This window comes from Tiliqua scincoides, chromosome 5, assembly GCF_035046505.1.
Source record: "Tiliqua scincoides isolate rTilSci1 chromosome 5, rTilSci1.hap2, whole genome shotgun sequence".
Classification (NCBI taxonomy): Eukaryota; Metazoa; Chordata; class Lepidosauria; order Squamata; family Scincidae; genus Tiliqua; species Tiliqua scincoides.
Window position 1 is genome coordinate 16,089,036 of NC_089825.1, and position 18,341 is coordinate 16,107,376.

Here is an 18,341-nt window from a genome sequence, read left to right on the forward strand (position 1 = left end):
GTTGGAAGAAGTGTTAAACTCCAAACAAGCAGATTCCGAGAAGGGGGGGATGGGCTCTGCGATAGAGCAGCCGACGCTGAAGGTTGAGAAGGGGGGAAAAAAGTCTCAAGCCTTGACTGCTTGATATTGGGATATAGCACGCCGGTATCAGGGTGCCCAGGGGAGACAGTTCTTTTCCCCCCCATTGGAATAGATAGTAAGCAATGAGCACCCACTCACAATTCAGAAGTATGGTGTCTGATAGGAACAGTCCAGCTGGCAAAGGTAATGAGACTCCCTTTTAGTTCTTATAAACAAAGCGAAATTGATCGCAACAAGTTTGGGAGTTGTTCCAGTAACCTGATAGTAAAACAAGAAAAAGAAAATAAACTGCCAAAGGCTTGAAAAACAAAAAAGGAGGGATAAGGGTGGCGGAGCTCCAACTCCGGCATCTTTTGGCTAGGACTCCCCATGTGACCCTCCCAGATCGTATGTACAAACCAAGCTGATCAGCCTCCAAGGAGACAAACTAAAATGGTATGGTAATTTTGAGGCTACCTCTAAAGTCTGCAAATAGAATCTCTCACTTTAAATGGTGAATAGGACCATTTGTTCTCATCCAACACAGCAATACCTTGTTTTTACACACAAGTTTGTATCTCCGGAGCTTTGCACAGATGTTTGCTTTATAGTTCAAAACCAAGTAGCAGTGGGTTGTATCCAGAGAAGGTTAGTCATAACTAAGCATTATTGCAATCAATGAGACAAGTTCATTTTGACTGACAACATCCTAGGCACGTCCACTCAGAAGCAAGTCAGTCACATTGTGTTCAAAAGCCTAGTCCCAGGAATATGTTTAGAATTGCATCCTTTCTCCCATTAATTACAAGGGCGCTGCTTACTTACACTATTAGAGCCACAACATATCTGTATTGTGTAGGTTAATCTTTATAGCACTTGTCTGCTTTTGGAAAATGGCTGATTTATGTGGAGCTTGCACCTGAGCAATATCCCCTCCATTCTGCCCGCTTCAATGTTTGCCAGCTCTGAACTTGAATAGCTAAGTGTTGGGAATGGCTCGGTTTATGCTTGGACTAATTTTGTGTGTGGTAGAATAAGCCGTATTTATGGAAAACCCAGCAGTGATTCTTGTGCATCAGTCATAATAGCACAACTACAGCATTCTGTATACCAAATTATCTGAACTTGAACTTGGCTCTGCTCCTCAGGCCTTGTGAGTAATGAATTTACAGTCTGTGAGGGTTTCCAAAGTATGTATGAATGCAGAATAAACATTGCTCTAGATCAGGGGTGTCCAAACATTTAGACAGGAGGGCTGCATCATCTCTCTGACACTGTGTCAAAAAGAGAGAATTAATTTACAATTTAAAATTTGAATAAATTTACATAAATGAATATATTAGAAATGGAACTTACATGAATGACGGGCTTGGAATAGCTCAAGGTCTATAAAAGGCCTTGCACAAAGCAAGGCCAGCCTTTCCTTCACTACCACTGCTGCATCACAGACATGAAACAGCAAGTAGTGGAGGGAGCCCTCATGCCATGGCTCAGATGAGAGGTCGAACAGTTGTCCTCATGCTGAGAGCAGCTGCATTGGGCAGTGCAGGCTCCAGCAAGTCTCTGGAGGGCCAGAGGCTCATTGGAGACTGGGGGCTCCTCGAGGGCCTGATTGGGAGCCTCTAAGGACCGCAAGTGGCCCCGGGCTGGGGTTTGGTTACCCCTGCTCTAGATTGAAGAATGCATGTTCAGCACTCTGCCTTCTGCATATTTTTACAGGAGGAAGTAAGGCAAGAAAAACTAAACTTATGCAGTCCATAAAATTAATACAGAGAGAATTTGTAAGGCCTTTATATTTTTCATTATAGTGTTAGAACTTTCCCTTGTCAGAAGAATATTTGCACCTAAGATACCTTAACTCTCTTACATCTCTAAAATTAATAATTTTGTTTTAGGCTTGATGTTTCATACAAGCTAAAGCTGTTAAAGACACTTTGGCCTGTTGCTTTCCATTTAAGATGTGATCCAAGGATCTGTTGCAGGAGTGAATGGCTCCAACATGCACATGGAGCTTTAGATTGGTTTGTGTGTGGGAAACTTTACAGATAAGTTCTTCAACATGCCTTTAAAACTATCTGTCAACCTTAATATGACTATCCTTTCCTTTCTCCCCAGGGTGAAAATCCTATATACAAGAGTGCTGTGACAACTGTGGTCAATCCTAAATATGAGGGTAAATGAAAATGGTTTTGTAACTTCACAACACTGTATGCAATGTAGCAATTTTGTAGTCACAGTAATCTAGCTTTAGGGCAATACTGCAATGAATTTACTAATTCATTACAATAACATATAGGTTTGTTTTCTTTGCAAGTTTTGAAAATGTACAGGATGTTTTTATTTTGTTGGAGAGTGTTTTCTTTTTGTATCTTGCAAATAAGCAGTGCCAGGAACTGACAGAAAACTTAAGTCTGCATAGCCCACTGAACTAAGATCACATGATGCCTTTTGACCTTTTTCTCTCCTGCAACTGGAGTGAAATGTCTGAAGTAATCGGTTTGAGGGGTTCTCCCTACCCATTAAGTCAGGGGTGTCAAACATAAGACCTGGGGGCCAGATGTGGCCCTTGGAAGCTTTTTATATGACCCTCAGGCTTTCAGCTGCTGAGGAGTACTGAGGTGCTACTGCTGAAAGGGCAGCCTACGTGAAAATTGGGCTCTCCCATATCTTGAAATATGATCAAGATTCATATATTTTCTCTTTTGTTATTTGTAGCTAGTGAGTTCCTAAGTGAGAAAGAAGTGTTTATTTTTGGTTATGACCTGTTTAATGACATCACTTCTTGCCTAATGACATCACTTCCGGCCCTCAGCAGGTATCATGAATGCTATGCGGCCCTTTGTATGAAATGAGTTTGACACCCCTGCATTAAGTATTTAAAATCAGATCTGTTTTAGCTTTATAGGCACATTAGGCCTTGGTTTGCACTGTTAAAAATGCAAGCCAAATAATTTCTTGTAAACTTAAATCTTTAGCTTGTGCATAATGGAATGTCTGCAAAGCTTATCTTATTGGGTACAGTAAGGTTTTTTTAATAAGATGAAAATCATGTTGTAAAAGACAATGTGTATATGCATTTTAAATTGTCAGAGGTTATGTATAAGAGAATAGAGGAAATAAATAGATCCAGAAAAATAGCTTTAACATTGTGCCATTTTCCTCATACTGTTGCTGCACAGTAACCTAAGAACTCACCTTTGTAAATTAAAGTCCTGGCTTTAGGTCTGAAAAGTCTTCTGCCAAGACACTGTCTTCTAAATGTATAAGGGCCTTAATTCATTAGTTGTTCTAAAAAAAATGTGTGTGCTTGGTTTAAAGCCTGGTGCTTTGTCACCTTTTTCTTTAATGTATCTGATTTGTATAAGATTGTTGTGTCAAAGCAACTTCATTTTTTTAAGCCATCTTGGCTGTAAATTTGCCTTTATCCTGTAGCTAAGGTTGCATGATTGTCATGTAACTTGACTGTCAGGAAGGAGATATCTTCGTTTGTGCCATGTACATTTTGCCTCTGACCTCTGCCATTTGTTCTGAACTAGCCACATTCTTATTTTAAGTGCCTTTTTATTTTAACAAATGTTCACTTTTTACAGTGCTACTATGGAAGTTATTTATTAAATAAAAATGTTTAAAACATCCAGCCTGTGTTTTTCTTCTTATATTTAGCATTTTTTATCCTTGAAAACTGTCTATGAGGTGTGCTTGAAATATATTGGAATATGTTACCCTTTCACTAAGAGCTAGTGATTACCACTCTAGAAATTTAGATGGGTTGGAGAAAACAATTGGAGGAACTTACTTCAAAAATCTACAGATTAAGCATGGTTATATACAATTAAATCCGGATAAGACAGAGGCTCTCCTGGTTCGGAAATCCTCGATGCAGGTGCTGGATTATCAGCTTGCTCTGAATGGGGTTGCACTCCCTCTGAAGGAGCAGGTCCGCAGCTTGGGGGTCCACCTGGACTCGCAACTGCTCCTGGATTCCCAGGTGGCGGCTGTGGCTAGGGGGGCCTTTGCTCAGCTTCGGCTGGTGCGCCAGCTGCGACCATACTTGGATCGTGCAGACCTGGCCACGGTGATCCATGCTACGGTGACATCGAGGTTAGATTATTGTAACGCGCTTTATGTGGGGCTGCCCCTGAAGACGGTTCGGAAACTGCAATTAGTGCAGAATGCGGCGGCCCGTGTGGTCACTGGAGCTAGGCGGTTTGACTCTGTCAGCCCGCTTCTCCGGGGGCTACATTGGCTGCCCATTCGTTTCTGGGCCCAATTCAAGGTGCTGGTTTTGACCTTTAAAGCCCTATACTGCTCTGGGCCAGGTTATCTTAGAGATCGCCTACTCCCGTACAATCCGGCTCGTCCTCTCAGGTCATCAGAGAAGGCCTTTTTACAAGTGCCGCCGCCTAAGGAGGTACGTGGGGCGGCGGCAAGAAATAGGGCCTTCTCAGTAGTGGCACCAATATTGTGGAACTCCCTTCCCCTTGACTTGAGAATGGCTCCCTCTCTTGAGTCCTTTCGGCGAGGCCTGAAGACCTTGTTGTTTAACCAAGCCTTCTGATGTTATGGCCTTTTTAACATCTTTTATATATCTTTTAGTTGCTTTTTTACAGGCCCGATTCCTCTAAGAACTGCTGTTTTATGCTCTTTTATTCTGACTCTTCTGACTACTGTTTTTATGGGTTCTGCTAATGTGTTTTTAATATGTTTTTATCTGTGAAATTATGTTTTAATTTGTTTTATATGTTAGCCGCCCTGGGACCCTTTTTGGGAGAAGGGCGGGATAAAAATAAAGTTTATTATTATTATTATTATTATTATTATTATTATTATTATTATTATTATTATTATTATTATTATTATTATTCTGTCCTGGTTATATAAATTCTGAAACAGACTGGCCCTAATATGCAGGCACAAACGAAACTAGTGTATGTTCAGAAATTGCATTGAAATGTAATGCCACAGTGCCAGGCATGCTTACTGAGAAGTGTGTTTCCCTGGAATCTGCAATACTTGGGTCATGTACTTGCTAACCATGTGTCTGGACTGTATCACATCAGACTGCAGATTGGTACCTGCAGTTGAATGCTCCTCCATACAAAAGTTAGGAGAGACTGTGCATGTTTTGGAAAGTGAAATCATTGGCTACAGTACTTGCACATTTAGCTGTGAGTAATAGTTAGGTATGCAAGAAATATGCACATGTCAACTGACCTTTTACTTCTTGTTGAATTACTCCTGTAAAATATTTTTAATCGGATGGAGACCTGGCCCATATTTAGATATGTATAAAATCCAAAGGACTGAAGGGGATGCAGTAGAGCCAAAAATAATTTGTTTAGCTGCAGATGTAAACTAAATATCAGCAAGTTTGACACTTGTCAGGTTGCAAGGCTGTGTCTTTTTAAACCTTGATTTAACCTCCTCCTTTTATATAGCAGAGATAATCTCATCCTTTGTCAGTATCAGCTGCAGTATGTTTGGATTTTTGTCAGCTCCTACAGATTCCAAAGAAAAAGCTTGTGTGTTCTTGATTCTAGCTGGCACACAACTTCAGAATTTGGACTTTTGACTTTTTGGTTTGTTTTTTAAGAGAACTTTTGAGCTCCATGTCTGGGAAAAAGCTTGTAAATGGCTTTATGGCCTTTCCTTCTCACAATGCTTATTTTTGGCATAGTATCTTATGTAAAATTATATGGATATATATGCAAATTATGTAAGTACACGTACTGATTCTTAGAGATTTTTGGCAATTCTTGCTCCTAAAGCACTGTGTGTGGTATTCCACGTAGAAGTTTTTATCCTTTCCATTCTGCAGCCTTCCTTTAAAAATCTTCCTCAAGGGTTATTGGTCTTCCAGAGCAGCAGCTCATCAAGCATGAGGGGAGTACCACCAGGAACAAAAGATCAATCACACACACTCCCATGTCCTTGCATGGAAGTGTGTTCGTGTGCATGTGCACTCTCCTCCCTCTCTCCTGACCAACCCAAACATGAATAATTCCAGGAGAGAATTGTAGGGAAACAGCATTATTTTTCAACAACTTAAAATCCAGTGCTACTAGTGCTATCATCCATGCTCTAAGCAGCCAGAATGATCTTCCTGCCTTATAACAAAAACACGTTTAATTTTGAAATGTGCCCCTTAACCATGCTGTATTAGCAAACTGTGAGGGAAAACAGTATGATGGTCTGGTTTTAATTCTTGTAAGGAAAATTGAAGTGCTTTTACCCAAAACACTATTCAGTTTTATGTGTTGGTGCTATGTGATATCAAACTGTGAGTGAGGCTTTGTTAAAGAACATGAATCGAGGATTCCGAACATGTGGAGTAGCTGGATGATACCCAACACCAAAAGGTAATTTTAGTTAGGAATAAATGTAGTTGTATTCCATTTAAACCACTGGAATTATGACTACTATTTGAACATAGATGGTTCAGATTTCATTTATTATAACAGCTATTCCAGTACAATTAAGTTCTTGCACAGCTTCCAGAACTTTACGTATGTTGTAATGTTTCCTTTTCATAGTTCAGCAAAGATGGATTTTTGTCAGATGACTGTATCACCAAATTAATCCAGAACATGACTAAAGTCAGGCATGCCTTAGTGGTTCTTTAGCAATTGCTGGGAAAAGTTCATGTTTTGATTTGAGGGCACTGCATCCCTTTCCACAAATAGCTATTGTTCTCTAAAAATAAAAGACAGTAGTTCTGTGTAACTACGTATAATTTAGTCCATCCAATTAAATGAAGCACATTGGAGATTATTTTGTAAACATTAGGCTACTACCAGTTGCCTGCTGTGAGTTGATGCACTGCTAACAGGATATTCTAATTCATCTGATGCATTCTAAAATTTCAAAAAGTGCTCTGGGCATGTGTAGTGACATTGCGGAAGATATTACCGAGGAGATAGGGTGTGGTGTCCACAGTGCCCCTTGCTCTAAGTGAATGCAGGATTAAGGCCCAGGTGGTAGCTGGAGGTGTGCTGCACAGCTGCAGCCACTAGAGGCTAAAGGAGATCCCTCAGGATATAAGGAGCACCTGAGATAGAAAGGATTGTGGGTTGTAGGAGGAGTGAATGTGGAGAGGAGAGGAGAGACGAGACTAACTGACTGACTGATTGAACTGACTGACAAACTGATCTTGGACTGACTGACTTGGCTTACTGACTTTGGATTCTGACTTGGCACCTTTGACTGATTGGACTGACTGACTGACAAACTGACCCTGGACTGTGACGTGGCTTGCTGACTTTGGACTCGACTTTTGCGTGCTGTACTGGTGAGTCAACCCAGGAAAACTAATCAGCCTTAAGCGGGCACAAGGCCCAGTGGGGAGGAGCTATGACAAGACAGCATGAATTCATTGATTGGGGGGGGGGGGAATGAAAACCATGGTATCAGCCATCTGACTTGCTCAGGCTTGTAACTAATTAAAAACCAGTGTATTTGCTTTTGTTGGCTGCATTGCCTTTCTTTTGGCACTTTTGGAAACCACTGTGTCCAAGAATAGTGAGCAGTAGTGTAGAAATGTTCACTTGGTTGGTGGTTGGCAGACAGCAGTGCAGGGCGAGGAAATGGGACAATAGTCGGTTGTGTTAGACAAAGAGCCAAATGCCTAGTGTGCACAGCTAGTATGATTTGTGTGTGTCTGCCATGACAATATTTAATGCATCCACTCTAAATGCAGTATAGGGAGGTACTTTATAATCATTTAAAAATAAAAATAAAGACAGGAGTAGCACATGTTCAGCTTTCTAGGTTAAACCTTAGTTACTTACTGCTTCTTTTTCCAGACTGGTTGGTCCCTGAATGGGTACTGAAGGTCCTCCGGATAATCCTAAACACAAAATCCATTACTGCATTTGAAAGCCATATTCAATTTCTTGGTTTTATTTGTATACTAGGGTGAAATGTGACACTACAGTAATAGGTCTAAACTGAAGAGTTACTCACTACTTGAAATTAGGTGAGCAGACACTGCAGAAATCACTCCAGAGGGTTTCTTGTTTTTATTACTTCCCTTTCTTCTCAATACCTCAAAGGGTGAGGCCTAGGGGCATGGTAAATACGTGCAGACAACCTTGGAAAGGAGCATGTGTGGATGAAGATTTCTGGGACAGGCTTAGATGCTTTCCAAGATACTCCATCAGTGTGGAAGGCTGTACTACTTCAGCCAGTTGTTGATCTGCTGTGTCAGATTCCTAGCACTGCCACAGGAGAACAGCCAGCTCAGAAGCCATATTGCCGAAGAAGATTTGGTCTTAGTGTGTGTTGTTATAGCAACTTTGTCACACTCAAAGTACTTTAGCATTAGGACAGTGTATGTATTTCCAAATGGAAATATTGGAGATGTCTATGGATTGTATGCAAACCTTATCTACAGGATGCACCTTTTGAACTCATTGCTGCTCTTACTCTTGCCAGCTGGTTTTTATAAATATAGATATAAAAACCTGCTGCAAAGGTGAAGTGCATCTTATTGCAATTCTGGCAGAAAACCTCTTCAATACCTTTGTTTCCTTCCCCTCTAAGTCCAATGGAAAGATAGAAATTACCTTTCACTTCTGGCAACATGTATCTTCTTCTTAACATGCTCAGTTTATGGGAATAGTCCTTTTGGGGTAACATGCCTCCTTCCCACGCTGCGTTGGAAATACATAAAGAGAAACGGAAGACAATACTGTGTGTTACTGTGAAAGTGGGAATGTCCTCCACAGCTGATGAAAACGTTTTCATAAAATTGACAACTAAGAATTCTTTACATTAAATAACTTTGCTTTAACATATAAGAATTCTCATAAGTCAAAGCAAATATGCAGATATGCTACTACTTTAAAGGACATTAGCAAATTCACAAACTGTTTTAATCAAAAGTAATGTAATTGACATTGCAGCTGTGTCCTCAGTAGCTGTGGATCTCGCATCTACTGATTTAACTCACCACAGACGCCAGCAGATACTGGGGTCGCCATTTCAATGTCTTTACAATGGGGAGAAAGTGCCTAAATTACATTTCTTACCTTACAAGGTCAAACTGCCCAGTTTCCAAGCCTCTCAGGGCTAAAAATAGCTCAAAAGATGCACTTCCAGGTCTCCCAGCAACAGTACAGACCACATGCAGCCACTAAAGGTGGCTTGAATTGAATTGAATTGAATGAGATTATTTCATTACATTCAGCACCTCTAATTGCTGAATGCAATACAAGGGGCCCCCCCATATCTGCAGATTCACTTATCCACAGATTGGGTCAACAGGGCCCCCCATGTCTGCCCCCTCTGGAAGCAAGGGGAGGAAAGCTCCCCTCACCGCTGGAGGGTCCTCTGAGCCTGACACTGAAAAAAAAGTAACTTCCAGTTTCTCCATAAAACCAGAAGTGATTTTTTAATGCCTTATAAGGCACTAGGACGACTGGGAAAGTCCCAAAGTGTAATCTGTTGGGTTCAGAGGACCCTCCAGAAGCATTTGTTTGTATGCACAGTTTCACATTTTTGAATCACTGCCCCAAATATACCCAGGAATAGGTCTAATAGGACAGCAAAATATGTGCTGACCTGTGTTATTGGTCAATATTGTCTATTTTGATCAGCAACAGCTTTGCAAGGTCTTGGGCAGGAGACTTTCCTAGCCCCCCTCTTAACTGGAGATTCTGTTAACTGGTGTTGACAGGGATTGAACTTGGGATTCCTTGGGCACTATCACTGAGCTATGGCACCTCTCATTATAGGTGTACAGTGACATATCTAAGGAAAATTGTGTCCATAGCAAGCATTGAAATTGTGTCCTTGTTGAAACGAAAGGGGGTGGGAAGCCAGCCCTGTCCCACCAAGTAAATTTGTGTGCTCAGTAAAACCATGTTTTTTAAAGGTTTTCTTGGGCGAGGTTAGCTTCTTACTATGATTTAGATAAGGACTCCTGGACAGTGCCACAAAAAATGATTTCTTTTCCTACTAGTGTTACACATTTGCAATGCCTCTGTTTCAGGTATCTGGAAATAACTTGAATTTTTTCTGCAGGCATTTACCTCTTTTTGGAGGTTCCCTGAAACTGCTGTGGATAAGCACCTTTGGTAGAATAAGGTTAAGACTGTGTCCAGCACCCTGTTTTCAAGTGGCACCTAGGGCAGATGTCCCTGCCACTGTAGCTGTACTTGGGCTTGGAACAGCCTATCTATTCATTTAAGGACTAATAAGTTTTGCAGAAACCTTGGAATGGATTATGTTGCCTGGAATGTAATAGACACCCCAAATTTAAATATTTGTAAAAGCAGTGCTGCTGGTATGTCTTCATTATAGGGGTGCAGCAAGTTAGGAGTGGCCTATAAATCTTTTTACTGACAAAATTTGACCTGGATCCTAGTTCTGTTAAAGTGCCAAATATTTTGTTGTGTTCTGGCAAATAAATCTGTATCCTGTAAGTTTAACGTCTAGCAATCATAGCTATTCCTACAATAAATGCAGCTGTTAACTTTCTGGGTCTGTAATGTGGATCAGATCTCCATAAGAAAAAACTTTAGGAATGTTTTCATCTTAGATTCAACATCATGGATTACTTGGTCTGCGAGGTTGCAGACTATATTCATGGAACCGAGTTATGCCTGGTGCTTGTGAATCAGTAGAAGTTGTCTCTCTTTCCTTTGCAGCAGCTGTAAATAAAACACAAAACTATCTTTTAGCAGAATAGTTATACACTCTGTTCCAAGAAATCTAAACTAATAAAAAAAAAATGCTGAAAGAAATTGCTTCAAGCCCAGTTCTATCCCCCAGCAGGCCTGCATGACACAGCAGTGCTATGCTAATGGAGTACACACTGTATGCAGTGGTTGTGGTGGGTGATCCAAAAGAGGTAAGTAAACATCATTTCACTTTCCTTCCTGTAAGCCACCTGGTCTCCAATGGGTCTCCTCCGACCTATGGCAGATACTTAGCTGGCAAAAGTCTGAGGAGCCTCAGGGGTGTGTCACGCTGGAAAAAAGGGGCTAGAGCTTGACACGTACTGCTGCTGCTGAGATCCTTGCACTCCTGCCCCTGAACGGCTGCTGGTTCAGCCCAGTTCTCACGCTGATCCTCCTCTGAGCCACTTTACTTGCTTTACTTCTAAAGCACCTGACTTGCTTCGGTGGGGTGTTCGGAAGCTGCTGCACACACTCAGAGCTACCAGCTGTTTGCACTGGTGACTCCAAAATGTGCAGTAGCAGTGCAACGTTTGTGCTGCCTGAACAGGGCTTACAGAAGCGAATCTCAAAAACTGCTGCCATCAGCCGTGATTAGGATTGGGCCATTGGTGGAGGTATTTGAAAATGGTGTTTCAGAAGTAAGTCCATTGTGTTCAGTAAGATCTAGGCTGTAATTCTATCTTACTCAGCGGAAACAAACACCTCTAGCCATTAAAAAAAAATTAAATGTAACAGGAAAACGTAGAATATCTGCTCACTAATTCTAGCTAACATTTAAAATCATAGAAATGACATTATAGTATTTATACAAACTGCTTATAAAAATCAACTTTTTAATCATACTGGCTTTCCATTTATGCATGGCTAACAGGAAGTCTATAAAATAAAGACATACAGGAACCCATAAGCTTTTCATTTTGTTTTTATATCTGACAGCTTCATCTACACCCGTGTTTCTCAGCGTTTGTCCCCTGCTGCACCTCTTCTCATGGTCCACCTCTTGGAAGTACCATAGGAAGTAACTGGTGATGATGTCACCGCCAGTTACTTCCAAACTGGGAAGTCAGATGCTAGCACAACAAATACCAGTAGGCTTTTTCTGAATATGCGAAAAGCTTATGCTGGAGCTCTGACCCTCCTTATTGCTGACCAAGCTGACCCTCCTTATTGCTTCTTGTCATGTTGCATTGTTGGTCTCACTGCCAGGCAGCAGGGGTCTGGGGGTCCAGTGGGTACCACCAGACACCACCTCAAGTACCATGAAGAATGCTGATCAACACATTTTTTCAACTGATCTCATATGTCTATCTAGAAATACAGTTGGAAAAACAAATGCATAGATGAGGTCATCAGATTAGCAACTTTCCATTTAAATGTGAGCTGCTTTCTAACTGATTGTTTAAACATTATTTACAACATTTGGTAAACACAAACTTCAAAAAATCAAATAATTCTTGCTATTACGTTAATTTTAAAAAATAGGCATTTCATTCTTTTTTTAATCTGTTGAATATGCATGAATTAAAAGACACATGCAACAACCCACCATTTTAGATAAATATAGCAGGCATGTGTACAGGTCACCTGTTAAACATAATTTCAAAGTACTTATATCAATTAGACCTTCAACAACCTCTGAAAGAATATGGCAAAGTTCAGGTTTTTAGATCAATTGGACAATACATAAAAAATCACAATCAGAAACAATTAACCACTCGAAATCAGTCAGAAACAACTAACCACTCAAAATATTTGGCTATCAGACTAAATTACCTGCAGACTGGATTTGATTTTTAAATCCATTTATTTAAGGCAACAACAAAATGTCCACTAGATTCCTGGAAATATAATGACTTCAATATTACCTTTGTGCACCCTATTAAAACCTGTTACTTACCGAGAAGGTTAGCTTGTTGTAACTGATACTTTGCAAACAACAGTGCTTGCTGCAGATGTGCTTTACGACTTGAAAGCTGACCCTTTCTGTAATCTATCATTTGTTGCAGAATGTGGTCTATGGAAACAAAACAATGGTTAACTGAACATGTATTTTTATAACAGTGTTTCTGTAACAGTGGGCCAGGACCCACTACGTGGGCTGCAATCCAATTTCAGATAGGTCCTCATTCATTTCAATTAGACTTGATGCCACCATGGTATGTGACTGCATTTGGGGAAATGTTGCAGATCTGTATTTTTAACAGGCTGCTATGTATACACTTTTAACAATGGAAGTCAGTGGGGCTTACTCCCGGGTACGTGTAGATAGGCTTTCAGCTACTGGATGTTTGGGGAATTTTTTGAAACTGATCAACAACTATTTATTATTATTATTATTATTATTATTATTATTATTATTAACAGTATTTATATACCGCTTTTCAACTAAAAGTTCACAAAGCGGTTTACAGAGAAAAATCAAATAACTAAATGGCTTCCTGTCCCAAAAGGGCTCACAATCTAAAAAAGCTGTTTGGGAGGATTCTTTATTGTTAATAATTTTTTTAAACTTACGCATATTGTAAACTTTTAATCTACTTAATTGATTTGATTTGATTTTGTTGAACGGGAATTGTTAAAAAATTTCCTGCTTGATGTCACTTCTGGCCATGACATCATTCCCATGTTAATGACATCATTTCCAGTGGGGTCCAACAGACTGTCATTCTAAAAAGGGGGTCACAGCAGTGAAAACCACTGCTTTATAAGATCCACTGCACCCGCCACCGGGTTAGAGGATCAAGGCTGGGAAGGGGGCTAGAATTCAGTGGATGCTGCTACCATCAAACCAGCTTCCTTCCCAGTCCCAATCCACACTCCTCTTTGCCCTGTTCTGCTCACATTTCCACCTACCTTTCACTCACTGCACACACTTATGGTACTAGTCAGCATCCATCATCTATTGGCCCATGAAGCCAGCTGCACATGGCTTGTGGCAGTGGTCAGGCCATGTGCTCTGTCATGCCACCTTTTGCAACAACCAGAAAGCACCTAACACCACTGGAATGCTTGTTCTGGTGATGTTAGGCACCCATAGGATTGGGCCATGAGTGTGTGCTGCGTTTTTTTACAGTACTGCTGGGGGAGGGGGCACCCAAAATGGGGCAAAACTTTTTCCACTTTAAAATAGTGCAGGAGGCGTGTGTGTGATTAGTCCCAGAAGTGCAGCAGGGGCAAGGTGTTAAGGCTTTCAACTCCCCACTGTAGTTTAGCCCATTTTGTGTACTTCCCCCACCAATATTGTAAAAGAGAAAAAAATTCTGGGCCAAATGGACACATTTAAGTGCATGTCCAGTGTAGTCAGTTGCCAAACACAGGCAGTACAGCATTGGGTGCTAAACAACCAGCAAAGAAGAACTTTGCTGAGGAAGGCAAATCCTCCCTCCACTTAACCCAGAATGGGAGAGAATACACTCACGTGCACAGCAGCTGCAACCAAACTATCTTGATGCCGTATTCTTTAGTGAAGGCATGGAAAGATTTTAAAGTTGAGACTGTTTCAATAGACTGGTGACTCCTGTATGCTGCAGAGGTTGCCACCACATGAAAAGAATGGGCGGTGGTGCCCTCTGGTGGGAACTTTTCACTGGTGTTGTGCACTTTATGAATGCAGTACTGACAACACCTGAAATGCACACCTTTGCCCCTCTTCAGGAGCACTTCCACATCAGCCTTTTACCCTGGAATTGCCATCCTTTGTTCACTCACTTCTTATGGGGAAATCACACACTGTGTCGGCAAAACAAAAACCCCTGTCATATTTTTTTCATTACTTTTGAGAGCTCATATATTCCTACTCTTTTGTAAGAAATAAAGAGCGGAGCAATAAGTCATAGCAATAATAACTGTAGATCCCCTCCCTGCTGTTCTCTCCCTTCTTCTACTGTACCATTTCTTCAAAGCTTGCACAATTTCATGGTTTGTTGATCAATTGAGGTGAGTTGGTATGGACTGAACTTGCTTCTCTGCAGCTCATCAGTTTTCCCCTGCTCCACCTATGCAAACAGACAGCCCAATCCTATTTGATGGAGCGGCACCAGCTCAGGCTCTGCTGCATCTTAAGGGAGTTATTGGTGCACTGATGGGCTCCTCAGTGTAAGGGGACATTCATCCCCTTCACAGCAGCTGCCACAATTGGGCTACTCAGACCTGCTCCTGCTAAATCGCTTGCACAAGTCTGCATTGTCTTATGTCGGTGGATCTGGTCCAGGAAGGGGGATAGTATATGATGCGCACCGTTGTTACCAATCCTGCTCCCCTCCCAGCCCCAAGAAGTTGGGGGGCGGTCTTTTTGACTGTTATGGGTTTCTACCCCTTTGGTAGAAAATCTTCCCGATCTGTTCCTCTTCATATTTAGGCTCCTGAAATTTCTACATACAGATTCTACTTTAGAAATAGATTGTACTTTGTTTACAGTAAGAATATTCCTTTCTCCTGAATTCTAGTCTCTTCCTTGCCAAACACTTACTACTCCCTCATTCACTGACTGAGGCTGCAGTCCTATACACACTTTCCTGGGAAGAAGCCCCACTGAACACAATTGGGACTTGTATCAGCATAGACATGCATAGGATTATGCTCTAAGTCAAGAATGCCGACTTTCACTCCACAAGTATACTAATTCTGTACTTGCCAGGAACTCTGTGTACACTTGCTTCCGTTGTTGGTACTCCTGGAAAAGATGTTTTTCCTGATGGTGATCGCTGCAAAAGTTGCCTTTTCAAAGCTTGCTCTATCTCCTTCTCTGCAAAGATAACATTTTTGTATATAGTAAACAGCTTATTACATTTAAAAACGGACAGATTACAGAGCAAAAAAGACAAAGCCTACAAGGGGCCAAGCAATCTGTTTTCAATTAAACAAAATGCGTAGCTCACACTGAACACAGTAATTGATTAACAGCCCAATCCTAACTCGTACTTGTGCCAGATCGCTGCACTGGCCAGCACAGGGGGTGGGAGAAGGCGGCAGGAGGGTGTTCCGGGAGTGGGAAGGGAGTCTTTCTGGGCGGAGGAGAGTGGAACGGGAGGAGAATCCGGCCCGGGAAGGAGTGGGCTTGGTAGTGGCAGCGCATGCCGTATTCTTACTCCTGCTCCCGGACCTCGGAACTCTACATGGGCTTAGCAGATTTGTGCCAGCTAAATAGCAGGTGCAGATCTAAATAGCCCAATAGGGCAGGCTGGGGTGTTACATAAGGTAAGGGGAAAAATACCCCATGGTGACCTCCAGCCTGCTAGTAATCTGTGCAGGATACAGCACATGCCACTGCAGCCTGGCTATAATAGCGCAGGTTAGGATTGCGCCCTAAATGTGATTATTGTACATGTCATTGCATATGTATGTATTGTTTTGTGCGGTGTTTTACGACCACCCATTATACATTTAACTCTGGTAAATTCACGGAATTACATGCATGAGTAGGCTTATGTTGCTCTGCCTTTCCTTGTCAAACAGGATCAACACTGGCAAGTTAGGTAACACCAATCATCTTTAGGCAAGGGATATGGTTGAACGGGGCAGTAGTGATCCCATAAGATTTCTTTGCTTATGAGTCTGTTGACAACTATGTATGCAATTATGTATGCACACCTAACTGCAGCAATGGACTAAAGTGGACTTTTCTACACACCAAGACAGGAGCGCATTGTGGAAATTCATATGTGAAACCTGCTTCTATACATTTCATTCATATATATGATTTATGACCTGCCTTCCATGGGGCTGCCCCAGTGTATCACCACACTGCCCTTTGGTGATCTTTGGGCTGCTTCAGGCCAGGCCATCACGTGCTCTCACCATGAATCATGTTTTAGTCACCCCCAAGTGGTCTGAAGTTCAAAGAAGGGAGGCAGGCTTTTGCATTTAAATCAATGTAAGAGTCTGGAACGCACCTCGGGGACAACTCTGCTACCTTTCCCTTCAAATAAATGGAGTAATCAAGCCATATGTCAACCCCACCACACCTCCTACTTTGAGGAGGCTTCTGTGACTGCCCCCCACAATAGGATACAGTGCACACCCCATTGGCATGGCTCCATCAGAGCTGGAAAGTTCAACAGGATTTGGTCCATACTTCCTGAGGCAGTCCAAAATGTATTGATCAAGAAGAAGTTTTTATGGTGGTAGTAAGCTTTTCAACCAGACTGACATTTTGTACACAACCTAGGGTGCAATCCTATCCTGCGCTGGAACAGGCAAGCCAAGAGGCTTGCGCTGTATCCAGTGCAGGATAGGGGCCAGAATTGGCTTAGCCAGATGCATGGGAACTTTTCCCCTTACCCCTGGGCAAGGCGCCCTGGCCCCTATGGGTCTCCTCAGGAGGTGGCACAAGTCCAAGGAGAGTGGAACAGCTTAACTGCCGGATCCCAGCCCCACCTCCCCCTCCTGCCCCTGGGGCTGCCTACTGCCCACCCTCCCCCCACCCAAGAACGCCTTCCTCCCTGCCCACCCCAGAACCTTGCGTCGGCCCAGCTGGGCTAACTCAAGGCTCGCCGTGCGAGCCGCCACAGAAGCTGGATTCAGCCTCTGTGTGGCGGTACGCCGGCGTGGCTTGATCGTGAGAAGGCACAAAGCACATTTGTGACCCCACTGGGTGCAAGGGAGTTGCGCTGGCCCAAGTGCAGCTTAGGATTGTGCTGCACGAGGTATAAATAATATAACTGGTTTATGAAAATATTGTATAGATATACCATATAGCCTTCAAAATTAAGAAATATCAAGAATTTCGGAATGAATGCTAACAGATAACACAAATACAAAGCAACAAAACTATGTTTTACCCATCCTGTTATATAATGTAATATCTTCAAGAAATGAGCTTTAACAAGTTATAAGTGTTCTTAATTCTACACATATTTACTTGGAAGCAAGATCTACCATGTTCAGTGGGGGTTACTACTAAGTAAATGTGTATAAGATTAAAATGTTACTTACTTAGAATTTTGTCCTGCTGTGTCAGGAATGAGGAAATATCTGTTTCGAAGCCTACAGGTCTGCCGGTCATTGTAATGTGCTCAGGCTTTATTTTCTTAATCCCTAAATGTTCCATTAATCAGTGGAGGGAAAACACATACACATAAACTTAACTGCTGTTTCAATCTATGCCTAATAAAGGTTTATTCATTCATTCATTCAACTGCTGTTTCAAAACCCCAATAACTTTTATCTAGGTTACACTCATTCTTGAAAAGTGATCTTCTAAACTGAACAATGGAATCCTTTAGGTTATCAATTGTGCAACTCTAAAATTATTAGACTGTACTTCAGTGTTTGGTATGATTTGCAAACTTATATTAAAGAAAGGAGGGGGTATGTTTCTTTGTCACAGTGGTAAATCTAGGATGTGGCAAGTGGGGACATCTGCCCTGGGCACCACTTGAAGGGGGTGCTGGGTGTGAACTTACCCATATTCTGATGATGGTGCATTTCCACACCACAACCAATTGTGCAAGTTTGCACCAGTTTCGGGGGATCTCCAAAAAGAGATAAATGAACACTATTTTTCATTTCTTTTTTTAGGGGGGATTAGCATCCACTGATTTTTGCATAAATTCACTTGGTGGAACAAGGTTGTCTTCCTACCTCATGATTTCTCCTTCA

The 18,341-nt window shown here is 41.7% G+C and overlaps 2 protein-coding genes across 3 annotated transcripts in view; one reads left to right on the forward strand and one right to left on the reverse strand.

The window, feature by feature from the left end:
* The window catches only part of ITGB1 (integrin subunit beta 1), a 54,402-nt gene extending 50,705 nt beyond the window's left edge, over positions 1-3,697 (forward strand). For both annotated transcript variants that reach the window (XM_066629117.1, XM_066629118.1), the window contains one exon: positions 2,176-3,697. Coding sequence is in view for 1 of the 2 variants with exons in the window: in XM_066629118.1 (XP_066485215.1) it covers positions 2,176-2,241 (66 nt within the window). In the remaining variant the exon portion in view is untranslated. The remainder of the gene's footprint in view (positions 1-2,175) is intronic.
* Positions 3,698-10,608: 6,911 nt separating this feature from the next.
* Positions 10,609-18,341, reverse strand: part of LOC136651305 (golgin subfamily A member 4-like) — a 102,076-nt gene continuing 94,343 nt past the window's right edge. The window contains exons 37-38 of the mRNA XM_066627574.1: positions 12,640-12,756; positions 10,609-10,712 (exon numbers count right to left, since the gene is read on the reverse strand). Of these exons, the coding sequence (XP_066483671.1) occupies positions 10,609-10,712; positions 12,640-12,756 (221 nt within the window). The remainder of the gene's footprint in view (positions 10,713-12,639; positions 12,757-18,341) is intronic.